Source organism: Dipodomys ordii, unplaced genomic scaffold (genome assembly GCF_000151885.1).
Source record: "Dipodomys ordii isolate 6190 unplaced genomic scaffold, Dord_2.0 Scaffold100, whole genome shotgun sequence".
NCBI lineage: Eukaryota > Metazoa > Chordata > Mammalia > Rodentia > Heteromyidae > Dipodomys > Dipodomys ordii.
This window is the reverse complement of record NW_012267316.1, coordinates 7,099,735-7,119,451: the sequence shown is the minus strand read 5'-3', so window position 1 is coordinate 7,119,451 and position 19,717 is coordinate 7,099,735. Positions and strand designations below refer to the sequence as shown.

The window sequence follows — 19,717 nt, the reverse complement described above, 5'->3', positions numbered from 1 at the left end:
GTGTGTCTGTGTATGTCTGTGTGTGTCTGGGTGTCTGTGTGTGTGTGTGTGTGTGTGTGTGTGTGTGTCTGTGTATGTCTGTGTGTGTCTGTGTGTCTGGGTGTCTGTGTGTGTGTGTGTGTGTGTGTGTGTGTAAGGCTAACAAACATGAGTTCAAGTTCTGGCTGTTCATTTAACTTGTAGAATTTTGAATTAACACAGAAGAACCAGAAGAAAACCCAGAGAAAAATGTAAGCAGTAACTTTTTCCTCTTCTTGATCACACAGACATGCCTAGCTTCCCATCAGTCTCAATTGGCCCCTTGGTAGGTTAAGTTTCCTAGTGCTGGCCTTTATGAGACAGTTCTGAGAACAGCAACTAGCCTCTCTTCCTACACTACCTTCCTCTGGCCAGTCTACTGACAGTCAAAGATTCATCAATATTTCTATTTTAAAGCAAAAACATCTTTAAAGCAAAGGAACTCCATGTGTAGAAGAGTGAACTTATATCTTACAGATTTGGGAAGATACTGACTGCAATTGTAACTGAACTATTTTTTAGGTAGTCATAAGTAGCTCCAGAGAGAATATCATTCCTAGGCTTCAAGTTCATTTTTCTCTGCTACATTCCTTCTCTAGGAGGGCTCCACTGCTCCTTAAAAGCAAGTGTCCGTGATCTTCATATGCTCAGGGGTGTTCAATGACATATGCTAAACAGATGAGGGAAAGTAGTGCTCCGTGGACAGGATCCTGAGAGTACTCACACACAGATATTACTTCATGCCTAAAAAAGGCATTCAGAGTATCAGTAGTCACAAAACTAGACTTGCTGGTGGATCACAGTCTATAATCCTAGACACACAGGAGGCTGAGATCTAAGGATTATGGTTCAAAACCAGGCCAGGCAGGAAAGTTCATGGGACTCTTATCTCTAAATAATCATTAAAAAGCCAGAAGTGAGATGTGGTTTAAGTGGTAGAGCACTGGCCTTGAGCAAAAAATAAAAAAGCTAAGGGACAGCATCAAGGCCCTTAGTTCAAGCCCTAGTATTAACATACACAAACACTCACACACAAAACAACAACAGCAAAAGAAAAGTGGTCTCTATGGCCTCCCCTTAGATACCTGTTTTACCTATGTAACATCTCCTGGGATGGTCCTCCTAAAAGTGGTTTCACTGCCTGACAGCTCTGCCTCTTTCCCTTCTACCTGCCCCACCCACATTCTCCCTTGTCCACCCTTGTCCTGATCTTCACATGGGCTGCTTCCTTCCACCATTTTGTTTAGCAGCATCACATCTTAGCACAGGCATGTGATGTTAGCCTCTTGTGCTGAATTAGTGCCCTGCATGAACTCATCACAGCCTTCCCACATTGAGCTGGATGGCTCCTCTTAGACTGTCATCTTTAGTGAGAGGCAGAGGCCACAATCACCTGTTCACCACTGTACACCCAAAGAAAAAGGAAGTAATAGTAGCACTTAACACATGGTTTTGTTGTGAAGACTCAACAAATTGATGTGCATTCTTAGGATGGTATCCAGCATAGAGCAAGCAAGAAATAAATGTTGGCAATTACTGATTATAGTGGCATCTGTCATACAGGAGACCATTAAATGATTGTTGTACAAATGAGTAAATTTTGCCAGCTGGGCCTAGTTCTAAAAATCAGTGCCTGCTAGAAACAGCTATTACAATCTGTCAGGTTTTCACCAAAATTCCTTGTTCATTTCTGGTTGTACCTATATGGAGCTTTATAGATACTTCTCTTATTCCTGGATCTCCTATGCCAAGCTCCATTTCTACTAGTGAATTCTAACCCCTTTCTATCAATCACTCTAGCAACTATTTTATTGGAGTTTGGTCAACTTTGTTTGGAGTTCCCTACTTATACAAAGTAGTCATTACTACCTAAGTAACAAGCCTGTCACAGTTATGATGTATAAGCAGAGGCCAAGAAGGAGGTACTCAGGAAGAAAAATGGGCCTCAGGTAAAAGGGATAAAGGCTGTCTAGCTTTCAATAGCTGTACAGGATGGTGGCTCTTTCCCCCAAGTACACAAATTGTCCTCTAGCAGAAATCTTTGAAAAATGAACAAAAATCAAGTGTCATTAAATACTAACACTCTAACTCTAAATACTAACAGCATCTCACTCTGAACAGCAGAATGTGGCTGTGCAGACCAGGTGTTAATTAGTGTGCATGATTTCAGGTGCTGACTCCTGGCTGGTACTCACCAAGCTACTCAAAATTTGATAAATATTAGGTGAAAAAAAGTCCAGCTCATTGACAGGGATCTATGTTACATGAGTTTAGGAAACAGCAAGGGAAACATGCCCAGAAGAATGCTATGTGAGACATTTCCTGATAACGTAAAATGATCCTTGCTCTTGAAGAAGTTCACTGAGGAGACATATGTAATTACAGTACAGTATAAGTGACAGAAAGAAACCAGAGCACAGTGCTTTAGGAACTAACACGAAGAAAAAAATTAACTCACAGCTATAGAAGCATTTCAGAATAGTGGACCTCTAAAGTTACATCTTAAGATTAAGTAGGCATTGTATAAGAGAAGGAGGTGAGGGAAGGGGCTTTTCGGGATTCTGAGGCTGGGATGATCATGTTCCAAGTATAGGCAGGACAAACATAGATGGTTGTATTGGTGGATGACAACCTGAGAGGACAGGCTGTACTAATTTAAATGCTTTAAACTTTGTATCTACAGAGAACAAGTGTTGACAAGATCTTTACAGGCAAGTAACATTGGAGGATAGATTACAGGAAAACAGGAAAAATAGGAAGATCTGCAATGGCTCTAGAAAGTGATGCCACTCCACTACATAGATCAGACCAGCAAAGTGAGAAAGAAAGCTCTGAATTCTAGAGGTGATTCAGAGTACAAAGGATTATCTAAGCCATATTTTCTCCCACTAAATACACAAGATAAAACACAGACAACTGCCACAGACACTGCAACTACCACAGGTGATCCACCCAGCACCTCATTTAGTCAACGCCTATCTAACATTTACAGAATTGGGAGACAGACCTCTTTCCCAACCAGATTATATTCTATTGGCAGAGGTCAAGACAAAGAGAAAGACCATTGGGCTTACTTGTAGATTTACATGCATATTCTAATCACTACAAATGAGGGAAATCATGCAGCCTATGTTTCTGTGCGTCTGTCTTACTTCACTTAGTATAATTTTTTTCCAAGTCCTTCCATTTCCTTATGAATGGGGCACTATCATTCTTTCTGATGGAAGCACAGAATTTCATTGTGCACATACCACATTTTCTTGACCATGATTAAGCAGCAGTCTAAACATTCACACATAGAGAACAAAGCAGGATATCCTTAGGAGAGGATTGTAGGGGCTTAAAATCATATAAAATAATGTTTATCAAAATGAACTCCAAGAAATGGAAGTCAGACTTTTATTGTTGTATAGTTTACGGTTCATTTTTTCTCTTTTCTTCTTTCTTTGGTTTATTCAGTTTCTGTTTATGATTTCTGTACCTTTTGTCTTGCATATGTTTATCTGATTTGGGGAGGGGAAGGGGAAACACAGAAACAGTAGGACAAAGACTGAATTAATTCATCAGTGAAACCCACTAGACACTATGTTGGAAATGAGCTATATAACTTTGCAGGGAGGGAAATCAGGAGGGGAAAAACTGGGAGAGAATGAGGGAGGGAAGAATACTGTTTAAAAGGAAATATACTCATTGCCTGACTCATGTACTATAACCCCTCTGTACATTACCTTTATAATAATTTTTTTAAAGAGAAAAAACAATTGGACACTTACAGACTGTAATGGCTGCTACCAAGGAAACAGCTGGGTCCTGCTGTATGCTAAGGATATGAATGTGTCCAGCTGGGTCCTGCTGTATGCAAAGTATATGAATGTGTCCAGGGGTGGTCTGGGACATGAGGGAAGTGAATACATAACCCTAACTGAAAGGGTGAATAAAGAATTTACAAGAGGAGGTTAAGACGTCAACAAGAAACTTATTAAGCACTAAGGATGGAGCCATACTTGAGAAGCACTCAAAGACCATATAATCAGATAATCAGAAACAACAGTCCACACCGGTAGAATCTGCACTGCTGAAATCTTAAGTCAGCTTAACTATATTAGACATCAAACCTCTCAAAGATCAAAACATTTGGATAGTCTACCTTAGCCGAGTGTTAAATTATGATGGAAAAACAGAAGTTAGAACAAATCTTTTATATGCTTTATAAAGTTCTGACTGCAATAAACAGAATATAATGTTTCTTAATGCTCAGCACTACTTGTACTGCCTCTTTGTGACAATTAAGAAGGTTTAAAAATTGTATAGTGATGATAAAGATGATGGATAGAGGGGTTATAGTTACGTAAGTCAGGTAAAGAGTGCATTTCTTTTTGGACAATGTCACCCTTCCTTCACTGTCTCCCTTTTTTTTCCCTTCCCATCACCATAGGAAGTTCTTTTCAGGAATCTTCTATCACTAGATTATAAGAACAAAAAATTTATTTTTAGATTCTACTGACATTAATTTGGTAGTAATATTTATCCTGAGTTATAGGGTTAGTTTAACAATTTTTTAAATCCACAGGATTTTTTCAAAAAAGATCTGTAGCAACCTGAAATTTGGTTAGTATATTTCTAATACTGAATTTGTTTCCTGTAAGATCTCAAATTTAAAATATAAAATAGTAAACACTAATCTCATAATAAATATTATAGGACATGCTTTTTACATGTTTATATGTACACATTTTGCCTATGAGGTAAGACTGATATGAAAACAAGGAAGAGCTTGTTGAATGAATACAAGTCATCTTTGAACCAAACTTTCTGCAGTGATTTAGATGGCTTTGGAACCTTAGCCTGGAGAAATTTAGCAGTGCCCAACCTGGGATAGTATAAGCAATAGAGGTGAAAATGAGATGTGGAAAGGAAGAAAGAATACATCAGCCCGGGAATGGAGGTGTTGTGACCCCATGTCTCCTGTCACTTAACTGTGTGTATTCTGGGCTCCTATGCAGTCTGCCGATTAACAGCTCTGTGGGGATGGGTGAGAGGAGGGCAGAGCGGAGGGTATTATTATTTATCTGAGACTGGGCAGGTGGAGTTCCCTCCCCCAGTAACTCAGAGCAATGCCAGGGACCATTGTTTGGCCCAGTCCAGGTGTCCAAGAAGCGAGCAGAACCTGCAAAATAGATCTAGGAGCTAGGGGAGATGTTGAAGAGACCATGCCAGCTATCCCGGAGATGGAGAGCAGGGCCTGCTAATCCTGCTCAACAGAAATCCCTGAAGATTTCTCTACCACACACTCAGGGAAACTCAGATCCTGAGATGCAGACTAGGTGCAGCATAGACATGAGAGAAACATGGAACAAAAATGGACTGCTTCATGAATTTGTGTGTCATCCTTGCACAGGAGCTATGCTAATCCTCTCTGTGTTGTCCCATTTTAATGTATGTGCTGCTGAAAAAAACACTAAGAGTAGCTTCCTAGTCTTAGATTATTCTATGTCCAGATGCTGTGGCTCATGCCAGTAATCTCAGCTATTGGGTAGGCAGAGATCAGGAGGATCAGGTCATTCAGGGCAAAAGTAGCAAGACTTTAACTCAACCAATAAGCTAGGTCTGGTGTTTTTACATCTGTATATACACTACTTCAATGCATAGACTTAAGGATCACAGTCTGTGGCCAGCCATAGGTAAAAATCACAGAACTATACCTGAAAAATAACCTAAGTCCAAAAGGACTGGGGATGTGGCTCAAGTGTTAAAGTACCTGTACAGAGAGAATAAAATCCTGAGTTCAAACTCTAGTACTACAAAGAAACTCTTACTGTTTGATATTTCTGTAATATTCTGTCTTTTCCTTTTTCTCTCTCTCTCTTATTTCATACCTAACGACATGTATCTCCTCTCTCCAGCCTACATGTGTGAGCCCAGTCTATGAACTCACATGTATACATTCTCTCACTACTCCTCTTCTCCTCCAACATTAAATTTTATTCTCTCTGGCTCAGACATTCTTCTTCCAAGCCTATGCAGAAGTATCTACCTCCTAACTAGCTTCTTTTCTAAATGGTTTCAGCATTTCAGAAAGATGGAAGTAAGCATTTTATTTCACTTTTTAATTTTAATTTTTAAATATTATCTTAAGTTGTATAAAGGGGTTTCAAAAGCATGTCAGTTTATGAATACAATGCATCTTGACCAATAGCATTTTAAAATAATAAAACAAACAATGTTGCAATCTCAGGTTTACCTTTGTCAATACCAATAAACATCAAACAGCTGCACTTACCTCCTTTGCACTCTTAATTTTGGTCAGAAATGTATGCAGCTCCATGGTCTCTGCAAATAATGCACGGCACACAGCCTGATAATGATTTGGAGCCTCTGACTCGGTTGGGAGATGAGCAGCACAAATCTACAGGAGAGATGAACTTGGTTATTTGGAGTCTGGATGCCTTAAATACAGATACATCTAGTATAACTTTATTTTCATATCAGCTAGGCAGTTGCCAACATCCAAGGCTTAATGCACCCAACACATTGGTAAAGCCTACATAATGAAGGAAAAGGGGTTCACTAATGGATACTTTGCAGCATGAACGGGCTGATTACAATTTGCTTTTACTTGAAAATAAAAGGACACCATGTAAAAGTTTTGGCTAGGAGTAGAAAGGGAAAAAAACCATTTACTGCATATTGACAGTAATTTAGGTACCAATTATTGAGCATACCAGGTACTATATTTGACATAGCACATTAGCAACGTAATACCACTCACTTGCCAATGTAACCCTGAACATTCCCCCATTTTATAACAAAGAAAAATGAGGTTAAGAAAAGGCAGGTATGGGGCTGGGAAGGTTGTTCAGTGGTAGAGCGCTTGCCTTGCATTGCCTGAGGCCCTGGGTTTGATTCCTCAGCAACACATAAACAAAAAGAAAAAAAGCTGGAAGTGGTGCTGTGGCTCAAGTGGTAGAGCACTAGCCTTGAGCTGAAGAGCTGAGGGACAGCGCCCAGGCCCAGAGTTCAGGCCCCACGACCAGACCCAAAAAAAAATTAAAAAAAAAAAAAAAAGAAGAGAAAAGGCAGGTACCTTATCCAGTCACAGAATTTAACACATGTTGGATTTTGGCAGAAAAACATGCAGACCTTAGAAATAGATAACAGGAAATGGGGGATGGGGTGGGGTGCTAAGCCTGCTGGTGCTGCAGCAGCCTTGTTGTCCTTGGTTATATATAGCCCATAATTCCCTCAGGATGACTTTTGGTAAAAGAAGAAATTTAACTTCATGCAAAGCAATTTAGAAAATCCAAGCACCATTTACCTTGTTAGAATGCAGACATCTTCTTACTACTCCATAGGAATAACTTTATCTTTCTGCTAAACAATAATTATGTATCTAAGTACAATAGATACAACTTAGAGTTTTAACTTTTTTTTTTTTTTTGCCAGTCCTGGGGCTTGAACGCAGTGCATGGGCACTGTCCCTGAGATGCTTTTGCTCAAGGCTGACTGTACCACTTGAGCCACAGCACCACTTCTGGATTTTCTGCTTATGTGGTACTGAGGAATCAAACCCAGGGTTTCTAGGCAAGCATCAGAGTTCTAACTTAACACAACAGATAAACCTGAGCACTAAAAAAACTGATGTTCTTGGAAGTGGCACTGTGCCTTGAGCAAAAGGTGGTCAGGGACAGAGCCCAGGCCCAGAGTTCAAGCCACAGGATCAGCACACACATGCACACGTGCACAGGTGTGCAGGCGAACACACACACACACACAAATTGATGTTCTCTTAATAAATTCAACATTAATACAACTGTTGAAATGTACATTTTATTGCATCTTCATAATTTTTGTCAATAAATAAAGGCTTTGTCAATTAAGAGCTTTTACTGATAAATCAATGCTTACCTTTTTTGGTATCATGGAGAAAGTTTCTATGCTAGCCTTTGCATTGGTGTGACAATGAGAAAAACAACTTATGGAAGAAGGATCTATTTTGATTCATGGTTTCAGGTTTCAGTCTATGGTCACTTGGCTCTGTTGTTCTGAACCTATGCATGGATTTTTGGCAAAACATCATGGCAGGGAACATGTAGGGGAGCAAGGTGGCTCCCCTCAAAATGAACAGGTGGCTGAGAGCAGAGGGTAGAGGAGAAGTAGAAAGGGAGAAGAATGGCCTTCAAGCCATGCCCCCAGTGAACTATTTCCTTCAATTAGGCCCCACCTCCTAAGAATCCATTCAGCTATGGATTAATCCCTCAGAGAGCTTTTTGCTCTCATGACTCAATCACCTCTCAATGGCACCAACAGCTGGTGAGTCAGCCTTCAACTTGAACTTGATGTTTTGGGGGAATATTTCATGTCCAAAACACAACAGTGGCCTACTCAAACTCAAGTTCTTTTTTTCCCTCTAATAATGCCAAAATAGAGCAATTCACTCAAGACAATAAATATGATCTGTTGACTCTCTCTTGGAACAAATGAGCTACAACACACGAGGTGATCTTTTCTTCCCCACCTCCCAAGAGTGTAGGGTGAGTAGGGAGCAGGGAAAGAACAAAATGGGGTTGATGTTGTTTAGCAAAATCTACTGACAGAAATTCACATCTAGCTGTACATTTGACACAGAATCCAGAATTCAAAAGTTCAGTGAGTGGTAGAAGAGACATTTCTGCATTTGACAAGAAACACAATTTAAAAAAAGTGAAACAAAAGGTTAAAAAAGAGAGCTGAATGCTGGTGGCTCAAGCCAATAATCCTAGCTAGTCAGGTGGCTGAGATCTAAGGATCACTGAAGCCAGCCAGGGCAGGAAAGTCTGTAAAGATTGTAGTTTGAAGCCAGCCCAGGCAGGAAAGTTGGTGAGACTCTTATCTCCAATTCACTAACTGAGGTTTTCAATCTACTAGCCAAACCACAAATTCTTATGGGTCTCTCTATGATCATGAGTAATGGGTTTTATAATATTTAAAAATTTTAGTTTACTTGTTAAATGTCTCAGCAATTGTTTTTCCTCTCATTTAGCTATACTGAATGTTTCAGAGAATATTGTTACAGTTGTAGGAAACTCATAGGCCAGTTTTTATTAGCATGGAGATTAAGAAATAAGAGGTGAGATTATGATATTCATAAGTGAAACAGCTAAAAGTGGAACTACTAAATGTACAGATTTCCTCCAGTCTATAGTCTTTCATTATCATAAATTAATTGTACAAAAGTTTCATTGTGATATTTACATTGATGCATGAATTCACCCCATATATTGCTTTCTTAAATACTCTCTGCCTATAACTGTTGAGTATCATTATAGTACACACACACACACACACACACACACACACACACAATGTATTTTGATCATATTTGTCTACTGCTCTCTTCTTGTCCCCTCTCTCTTACATTGGTTCTTTTTCTAGAATTATGTCATTTTAAAAGTTTGCATTCCACATATGGGTGAAAACGTAGTATCTGTCTTTCTGAGCTTGGCTTTCTCATTCAATATGATGATATCCATATAAAATATGACTTTTTAAGCACTTCTTTAATGACTTTGCTTTTTTTTCAGTACTGGATTTGAACTCAGACACTGGCATTTGCCAGGCAAGTGCTCTACCACTTGAACCGAGTCTCCAATTCTTGATGTTTATTGAGTATGGCAAACACAGTAGCTCAAATTTAAAATAACAGAATAAAAAGTATATCTTCAAACTGCTAAATGCCCAGGAATGTTTGTTTTCTAATAAGCATACTTAATAGGCTGCTGTGAAATTTTAAGATTTCCATTAATCTCTGCCTTCATCTTTCAAACTACATGTCATGCTACTGGTGCCAGAGCTGATTTTATTGATACTACTGGTTCCTTTTTCCTTCACAACTCCTTGCACACCACTTTTGCCTATACACGCTACCAAAATACTGTTAACCTTGAGTGGTATGAGTAGTGTTTTTAATGTAAACTCTTTATTCTTCGTTTTTAGGATCAACATCATTGATTTTTCTTTCTTTTTTGTGGTACTTATGATCTAAACTCAGGGCCTCGTGCTTGCTAGGCAGGTGCTCTACCACTTGAGCCATGGCCCAAGCTCCTTATATGCATCTTCTTTGAAAATATTTTTGATAAGCATATAGAATTTTACTTATCACTAGAGCTTTATAGGGTATTTTGACACATTCATACTGTTGCTCTGATCAAACCCTTCCTACCCAACATCTAGTGGCCCCCAGCATATTCAGATTGACTTTACCTTCCATATGAGAGGGACTGTGAGGTACTTGTCTTATTGTTCCTGGCTTATTTCAATTTATATAATGTCCCCCAGTACATATGTATTTAAAAATAAACCATTAACATCTATAAAACCTAAATGTGTGAAATTTTGGTATATATATAATATGTATGTGTGCATAATATATATTATATATTTATATACATATACATGTATATATATGAACCACAGAATATATCTGAATTTCTTATATATTTCTTATATATTTCATATATTATATGGCCACTTTCCAGAGTACCAAGAGACCTACATGGGGAAGGGGAGGGAGCTCCTCTTTCCATGATTCCTCTACATTACTGCATCTGAAATGCTTTAAGAAAAACTAGAAAATAAACTAATATACTGTCAATATTGTTTACAAAATCAGGTATTATATATAAATAACTCAAAATGGAACACTCTGAGGCTAATTTGTTAAATCTGTCTTAATTTTAACCCCCATACATTTAACACTGCAGACATTAGGGGCTTCAAATAAGTAGCAAAATTTAACTACAAAGAAACTTTAATCTTAGCCCCTGAACTTGATTCATTTATATAGGTCCTACTAGGTAGGTCAAGAAAACAAAACAATCAGCTGTGATACTGGCATCCAGAGTCTTCATGTAAATAATTGGCATGCAGTCACTATTTACTCTAAAGAAAGAAATGTAGAAGTTTGCAGAAGACACAATGCCATCTAGGCTGCAGAGAAGAAAAGAATATTCCTGAAAGTGGGTCATAAAAGGTCCTATTCAGGGTACCAAAATTCTGGGAACTAATTCTCAAAACTAAAATATCAAATTTTAAAAAATGAAATCATCAGGCACTGTTAGCTCACATCTGTAATCTTAGCAACTCAAGAGGTTGAGATCTAAGGATTGTAGATCAAAGCCAGACTTGGCAGGAAAGTCTGTGTGATTCTTCAATTAATCACTGAAAATCCTGTTTGGCTCAAGTGGTAAAGTGCCTACCTAGAGTGAAAAAGCTAAGGGCCCCTGCTTAGGCCCTGAGTTCAAGCCCAAGTTTATTAAAAAAAAAAAAAAAAGCTGGACACCGGTGGCTCACGCCTGTCATCCTAGCTACTCAGGAGGCTGAGATCTGCCAGCCCAAGCAAAGTCTGTGAGACTTATCTGCATGCAATTAACCACCAGAAAACTTGAAGTGGCACTGTGGCTCAAGTGGTAGAGCGCTAACATTGAACTGAAGAGCTGAGGGACAGCGCCCAGACGCAGAGTTCAAGCACCACGATGAACAAAAAAGAGAGAGAGAGAGAGATAACAACTTTAGAGATTCAAGTACTATATGAAGCACAATTTTACCTTCATGACATCCTTGTAAGAGCGGATAGCTGAGATCTTTCTTTTTTCATCTTCATCTTCCAGGCCTTCATCCGCAGCCCCATATCCCTCATCATTGCTGCCATCAGCTTCCACTGTGTTGGCCATGTTGTCAATGAGCTGCTCCAGGGGAGGGCTAAGCTCCCTTTCTTCATTTTCCTTTAAACCATAATCCAGTGCTTTATAGATAATAATTCCCAAAGATTCAATAACCTAAAAATATTAAAGGAGGTTGTTAGTAGATGTGACCAGTTGAACATGATTAATTAAAAGCCCAATATTTAGTATATTTAAGCTAGGTCTAAATTATTCTATTTCAATCACATGTAATGAATTAAATTTAAGGAGAGAAAAGTCTCAACTTATGCATATATTTAAGAAACTCTGGCCAGCAGGTTTCTTCATAACAAATACATAACACATCTACAAACTGCTCTAGACATTGGCCAGTACAGAAAATCCTACTTTACCTCTGTCTTTTCTGCACCCCCCCAAAAAAAATCTATAAACCCTTTCTTATTTTATAACTTCTTTCTTCCTATTTTTAAGAACAGAGGCAATGAAGCCAAACATTTAGAATTAAATCCTGATTTTTACCACTAGACATCTGGCTCGGCAAAAATTATCTATAAATTGATAGCAATGATCTTTAGATTACGTAAAAACTAAATGCAAGGGCTACAGTTGTGGCTCAAATGGTAAAGCACCTACTTGGTAAGTAGGAGCCCTGAGTTCAAACCACAGTACCAAGAAAAACCAAAACAAACAACAACTAAATACATTCACTATGCATGAAAGTACCTCGTTAGTGCCTGGCTTACTCAGCAAATGTTATCTGCCCTCCCTTCCCTTCCCCTACTCACTCATTTCCAGTATTTACAAAGTGAATACATACAAATTTAATTTTATTTATTCCATTTTAACTATCCAACTCTGTGGTTAAAAAGAAGTACATCTGCTGGGTGCTGGTGCCTCATGCCTGTATTCCTAGCTACTCAGGAGGCTGAGATCTGAGGATCACAGTTTGAAACCGCTTGGGCAAAAAAGTCCACAAAACTCTTCTCTCTACTAAATTGCTCAGAAAAAGCTGGACGTGATGCTGTGGCTCAAGTCATAGAATGCTAGCCTGGAACAAAAGAAGCTCAAGGAGAGTGCCAGGCCCTGAATATAGGACCAGCAAAATAAAAAAGTAAATTATACACTATCAAAAACGGGAAGGGGGTGTTTTCAGTGAGCTAAGCACAACAGTGTCAAGACCAGCATTATTTAATGTCCCTTAAAAACACTCAGGCATTCAATAAAATCCATCAAATCCGAAATCTATCATATCAAGTAAAATAATGTTTTTTCAACATTGGTACTTCATATGAACATAACATGCTTTAAAATTCTTAACTTCTAGCTATTAAACAATAAAACCACATTAAAAATATTTCTCATTGAAACACACAGCATTTTTTCATTGGACCTGAACCTCTGGCTACTAGTTTCAAGTAATGCCTTCCAGCAGTGGACCATGTAAGTTCCAAGGCAAATGGCTACTTTGGGACCCTTCTCCTGGCAGGCAGCCTAGAGAAGGTCCACTTTAAGTGCTTCCCTGGCATAACTATATGGTATTCCTAGCACCAATCATTCTCCCACACTTAGGGCAGCGATTTTAACTTTTATTTCAATCAGAGCAGAGCCCACAATGAGATGTGTACTCAATAAAGCTTACTAAATTGATCTCAGAACAGTCACTGAAAATCAGGGCATCATAGCTAATACCATTAAACTCTCAGAAATTAAGAAAAAAATTAAGGTTGAGGTTTCCTTGTAATTCTTCTCAATTAAAAATCACACTCTACTGAAAATTCTGTATGCTTAGGGACTCAGTAACTACTCATAGCCCTACTCCTCCTTTAACGCTGTAGAAATTACAAAAAGAAAGATAAACCATAAAACCACAGATAATGCCAGCACCACTAATAGCCTCCAAACGTAGCTAGGACCCAAGGGCTGCTGGGCAAGCTTTGCTTTTTTCCTTTATTCAACCAGTCTTCAGGAAGGTCATTTTATACCTTCTTGTTTCAGGCCTCCCACACTCTTTTCAGCTCAACATAAGTCATTAGAAAAAACACTCATTATCTGCCTTCAAGTGTACAATCTGAGGGGCACCTCCACTTACGGGCCTTCCTTCCTCTTACAGTAGAAGAGAGTCTGTTCCTGTCAAAACCCAGCCCCACCCTACACTCACTCCCTTACACCCTCCTGTGCTGTTTCCCCAGCAACACTACTCCAAATCAGTATGCCCGTTCCTTCTTCTTCTTCTTTTTTAGTTTTGTGCCATTATTTGTGCTTGAATTCATGGCCTGGACACTGTCCCTGAACATTCTCCCTCAAGGCTGGCACTCTACCACTTGAGCCACCATTCTACTTACGGCTTTTTGTTGGTTAATTAGATAGTTTTATCCCCAATTATCCTGCCTGGACCTGATTCCAACTACAATCCTGAGATCTCAGTTTCCTGAGTAGCTAGCATTACAGGCTTGAGCCACCACTTTTAATCTTCTGAAGTCAGTGAAACCACAAAGTCACAGTCTTCCCACATCCTTATCCTAAATGGTGCTTAACAGCACCTGAACAGCAGACCTGTTCTCAATACTCCTGAAGGTCCAGGTTTCCTCCGCACCACCCCTTTGTCTGATGATCAGTCTACAATTGCTGAAATAATCGAGTTCTCAGCCCACACATTCTACTTCTACTGAGTGTTCCTGTACATGATTATCAATGCTATAAATATATATCCTGGTATTCTTGACCTTACATTTCTAGACAGTATTTGTCTCTGGGGTGCAGACTTGTATATCATACTGTTACTTAACACTTCCACATGAATAAATAATAAGCATCTCAAACATTAATGCTTGTTGGCTATCCCCTCCACTAAAATTCAAGTTCCATAATGCCTGGAGTCTTGTCTATTTTGTTCATCATGGCACACATACCTATACAGTGCTAACTCACAATAGATGATAAATCTCATAATTAGGATGATTTACATCAACTTTGCAGTTTCTTATTGCAGATACAAAGTGAAATATTGAGCATAACTGTTTCTCAGAAAACTTACAGAATTTTTATCTTAAAAACTAGATTACTGCTGTATGCTGGTGGCTCATGCCTATAGTCTTGGCTACCCAGGAGGCTGAAATCAGAAAAGTCCATGAAACTTGTATTGCCAATTAATCATCAAAAGCCTGAATTGGAGCTGTGACTCAAGTGGTAGAGCACTAGCCTAGAGCAAAAAAAAAAAAGCTCAGATCTGATTTCAAGCCCCAGGACCAACACTCTCTCTCTCTCTCTGTCTCTGTCTCTCTCTGTCTCCCTGTCTCTCTTTCTGTCTCTCTCTGTCTCTCTGTCTCTGTCTCTCTCTTTCTCTCTCTCTCACACACACACACACTAAATTACCAAGCAAAACCATTTTACCTATGTGTGAATATAGGCAGTCTCCACTTAAGCATGTTCTATTGAATTCAGGGACTTCTTTTTTAAATGACAAACTAACTACAAAGAGAATTATACTACTGTTATCAAGGCCACCATCACTTTTGGTCGTATTATTAACTCTACAAACCTTTGAGGGCAGTTTTCTTCATGAGTTAAGAATTTAACATGTTTAAACATCCCATATCTCTCATATTTCTCCCAATGGGATCAAGAAACTACTCTGTCACTTACAATTAACATTCCTACAGTGAAATATATCCGCACTTGATTCAGTAGAAAGATTATTTACAAAGTATTACACCATTAGACTTTGCCACCAAATGAGATGAATGCCAAACTTAGGGAAAATAAACTTTTGGTTTCCAGGATGTTCTGAATAATAGATTTGCAAGTAAGGATTGCACATGGTGCTATCACCAGAAACCTTAATAAAATCATCTGATGCTCTAGATTAGACTGTGAGTTAAGAAGATGCAAAGTCTTACTAATATAGTAACACCTAAGTGAGGCTTAAGCTTGCATTATATAATAAGAAAACTGGCCTTCAATTTTATTTTTTCTACTAGGCAGTGGGAGAGTAAAAGAAAGAAAGAGCCTACTCTTACTTTCCTTCACTGAAATGTTACAAACCAGAGGTTTATTGCCTTTTATTGGACAATGACCTATTTAGTATTCTGATGAAACCTAAGAATCTTGCCTTATAATAGTACCTTTAAGTGCTTAGAACATGATATAAAAAAGTATACTAGCATATACTTATAAAATTATAATACAGCAATATATAAGCTTTATAAGCACATTAAATAACATGCTCTGTTGGGAATTACAACTAATTATGTAGTAGTGATACATATATTTGAGCTATCTGCAACAATTATAATTTAACTGAAAAGACCTATGAGCTCTACTGGTGTGCTAATACCATGGCTTGTCATTCAGAGTCACCGCTGAAGAAATGCCTAACTTGTCTTGGAGGGGAGAAATAGTAACTAAGCCCTTTCCAGGCTCACAGACAACCCTAAGCACAGAACATGAGTCCCTGATCTGTATCCTATTGCAAATAACATCTCCCTGAGCTCTTAGCATATAGTATTCACCTATAAATCTGTTAATAAAGTAGCTACTTCTGAGCATCAAAATGATAGAATTCCACACAACTATAATGTTACTGTCTGCTTAAAATGGAATTTTTTTTATAACTCTCAGTTCAATTGCTTTATTGGACACAGGTGTTTATTTGTGTCTACACAAAAGAGTAATCTAAGCCAGGTGCTAGAAGTTCACATCTGTAATCCTAGACACTAAAGATGCTGAAATCTAAGGACTTTGGTTCAAAGCCAGCCCAGGCATGAAAGTCTACAAGACTCTTATCTCCTATTAACCACCAAGTTCAAGTAGTAGAACATAAGTCTTGAGCAAAAAAAGCCCCAATACAGGCTTGAAAAATACTGGGGGAGAGGGAGAGAGAAGTAGTTCCATGTGGTAATAGGTAACCCTTAGATACATTTTTTTTACCTAGGATCATGGCTAATTATGTATGTATATGTCCTAATTCCCCATAAAAGTAAACTCTTAAAGTCACAATCCTTCTGAAAGTTATCTTAATTATTAAAATTATTTCATAAACAGTAGGGAATTAGTAATAAGCTAGCCAAGTATAAATTCATTCCACTCAGATGTATATGCTTGAAGTTCAATATGGAACTTACGAACAAGAAGGCAGACACTTCAATCTTTGTCATCCCAACTGAGCATCACAGTATGGTCTAGCTGAACAGTACCTCAGTCTTGGCCAAGGAGAGTTAGCCCAAGGATAAGCAAGTCAGTTTTTTTTTTTTTTTTTTAGCCTACTCAGGTCTTTCAATCTTTCCTGGCAAAATTAACCCAACCTTGTAGAAATGCAGGCATAAAAGGCATATAGGGAGAAAAAAAGCCTCTTCAATAACCGGTGTTTGAAAAATTGAGCATCCATATGCAGAAAACTAAAAGTGCATCCCTGTTTATCCCTATGCACAAGTGTCCACTCAAAACTTCAAAATTACTGCAAAAAGGAGTAGGAGAAACAGATGCCCTAGAATAGATAAATGAATCCAAAAAGGGTGGTAACTATACACAATGGAATTTTACACAACCATTAGAAAGAATAGTATTATGTCATTTGCAGGGAAATGAAAGGAGCTAGAACAAATCGTGTTAAATGAGGTAAGCCAAGTTCAGAGAGACAAATGGCACATCTCTCATTTGTGGAAGCTATATCTAAAATACACTGCAACATGATAAAATATATAGGACTTTAGGCATTCATACACAGTGAGACCAAAGGAGGATCCTCTTAGAAGAGGAACAAAAAGGTGCAATGTCTATGTGCATTTGATCATATAAAATATTTATTGAAACAAGTTGCAGGAAATGAAAACAAGAAGTTTTTCCCTGGTTGCTGTTTTTGTTTTCTTTTCTTTCTGCCTTGTTCATTTATCTAACTTTGGGAAGGTAAAGGGGAAGGGCACAAATATGGAGGGACAAAGGGTGAACAAATGCAGCAGTGATACTCGCTAGACACTATGTTGAAAATAACTATGCAACTTGTGCGTGGGGACAGGAGAGAAAAACTGGGGGACAGCAAGGAAAGGGGTAACACTGTCCAAAGCAAAATGTGCTCTTTACCTGACTTATCTAATTGCAACCCCTATATACATCACCTTTATACTAAAATTAAAATTAAAAAAGAAATACAGGCATAATAAGGCAGCGCATAGTAGACCAGGCATTTTTTCCCTTTGTTTTTCCTTTCTTCCTGTTTATGGGACAGAGAGAAGTTTGAACCTTTTGCCAAAGAAGCATTACCTAATTCTTCAGATGCTGTCTTGATTTTATTTATTTATTTATTTATGCTTAGACTCAGAACCTTGCTTGGTTTTTTTGCTGAAGGCTAGTGTTCTCCCAATTGAGTCACATCTCCACATCCAGTTTTTTTTGCAGATTAATTGAAGATAAGAGAATTGGAACTTTCCTGCCCCAGCTGGCTTCAAACCAGGATTCTTAGAGTATCTCATCCTCTTGAGTAGCTAGTATTATAGGTATGAGCCACCATACCCAGCTTTTGTTGAAATTTTTTTGAGAAAAACTACTAAAACATGAGTATGTCAAATTCCATAGATAGCTACTTAGGCTACTTTTAGAAGCTCTCTGGCAAAAACATGTGGAAGTATGAAGAAAACGTAAGAGACCTAAACTTTCTGAGACCTAAAACTTTCATTGGAGTCACAGCAGTGTCTCAAAACAGCTGGAAATTCATCCTTCAGTCTAGTCCTACTGGTACTTGATCTCCAGGGACATTTACAGAATGTCTGCTATTCATTACAGTGAACAAGAATCACACTGTAATGTTTTAAAATTAAATGGAACAAGTGAAACACCTTTGAACACGATGATTTTACAGCCTAACAAGGGGGTACAATGATGAAAGGCATGAAATTGATCAAGATGCATTGTATTCATAAACTAATATGTTGAACTGAAACCCCTTTGTATATCTATTTAAAGATAATTAATACCTCGTGAAGCCTTCCTATTACCACGTTCCTCCCTTCATCCAGCACTCTACCTTCTGCCTTTCACTTTCTAAAACATTTGAGTCCCTATTTGTATCCTTTGCTAGAAGGTAAACTTCTTTAGGTCAAGGACAGAGTAGGTGCTTTGAAATCTTTGTTGGACACTAGCAAACAGCAAAAGCACAAAAGCCAAATCTGATTAATGGAGATGACCTATGTCAAGGTGGAAAAGCACAGGGCCTGGCAATTTAGTTGACATCAAAGAACGACTACTACCATGCCATCATGCCTCTAAGTCCAAAACCCCTCTTAGCCAGCCTAAACATTAAAAAGGCAAAACTGAAAACAAAATGCCTTCAATTCTTCAGGGCCTATTGCCAACTCAATAAATAAAATCTCCTTATAACTGAGTAACATTTCATTAGGAAGATGTTTTACTTTACATGTCAACAATCCTGTGAAGCAGATGCTATTCTCTGTGCCTAACTGTAACCTTAGCTACTTGGGCAGCTGAGCTGAGGCAGAAGGGTCACCTGATCACAGGGCCAGCCTGCCTCAATAGAGGAGTGAAAGGAGGAAAGGAGAACTGAACATGAAAGAAAATCAATAAATTACTTTTAAGTTAGAAAGTTAATAATTAAGAAAACTGAATGTCAGATGACTGTGGTGGCTTATGCCTATAATCCCAGCGACTTGGGAAGCAGAGATAGAGAAGATATCAGTTCAAGGTCAGCCTGGGAAAATTTTAGCCAGATTCCATCGCAGCAAACAAGCCAGGCATGGTGTTTTGCACCTGTCACTCCAGCTATATGGGAGATTGCAGGAATGGTGGTCTGAGGTTGGCCCTATGCAAAATGTTACTATATCCTACCTGAAAAGTAAAGCAAAAAAAGGAGTGGGATGGGCTGGGAAGGTGGCTCAGTGGTAGAGCGCATGCCTTGCTTGCCAGAGGCCCTGGGTTCAATTCCTCAGCACCACATAAACAAAAAGAAAAAAGCCGGAAGTGGCGCTGTGGCTCAAGTGGTAGAGCGCTAGCCTTGAGCTGAAGAGCTGAGGGAC

At 38.6% G+C, this 19,717-nt stretch overlaps 1 protein-coding gene across 2 annotated transcripts in view; it reads right to left on the bottom strand.

Annotated features, from left to right (window-relative positions):
- The window catches only part of Spire1 (spire-type actin nucleation factor 1), a 131,582-nt gene that overhangs the window by 57,032 nt on the left and 54,833 nt on the right, over nt 1-19,717 (bottom strand). For both annotated transcript variants that reach the window (XM_013027186.1, XM_013027187.1), the window contains exons 2-3: nt 11,601-11,831; nt 6,299-6,424 (exon numbers count right to left, since the gene is read on the bottom strand). In XM_013027186.1, coding sequence (XP_012882640.1) covers nt 6,299-6,424; nt 11,601-11,726 — 252 coding nt within the window. In that variant the 5' untranslated portion in view covers nt 11,727-11,831. The remainder of the gene's footprint in view (nt 1-6,298; nt 6,425-11,600; nt 11,832-19,717) is intronic.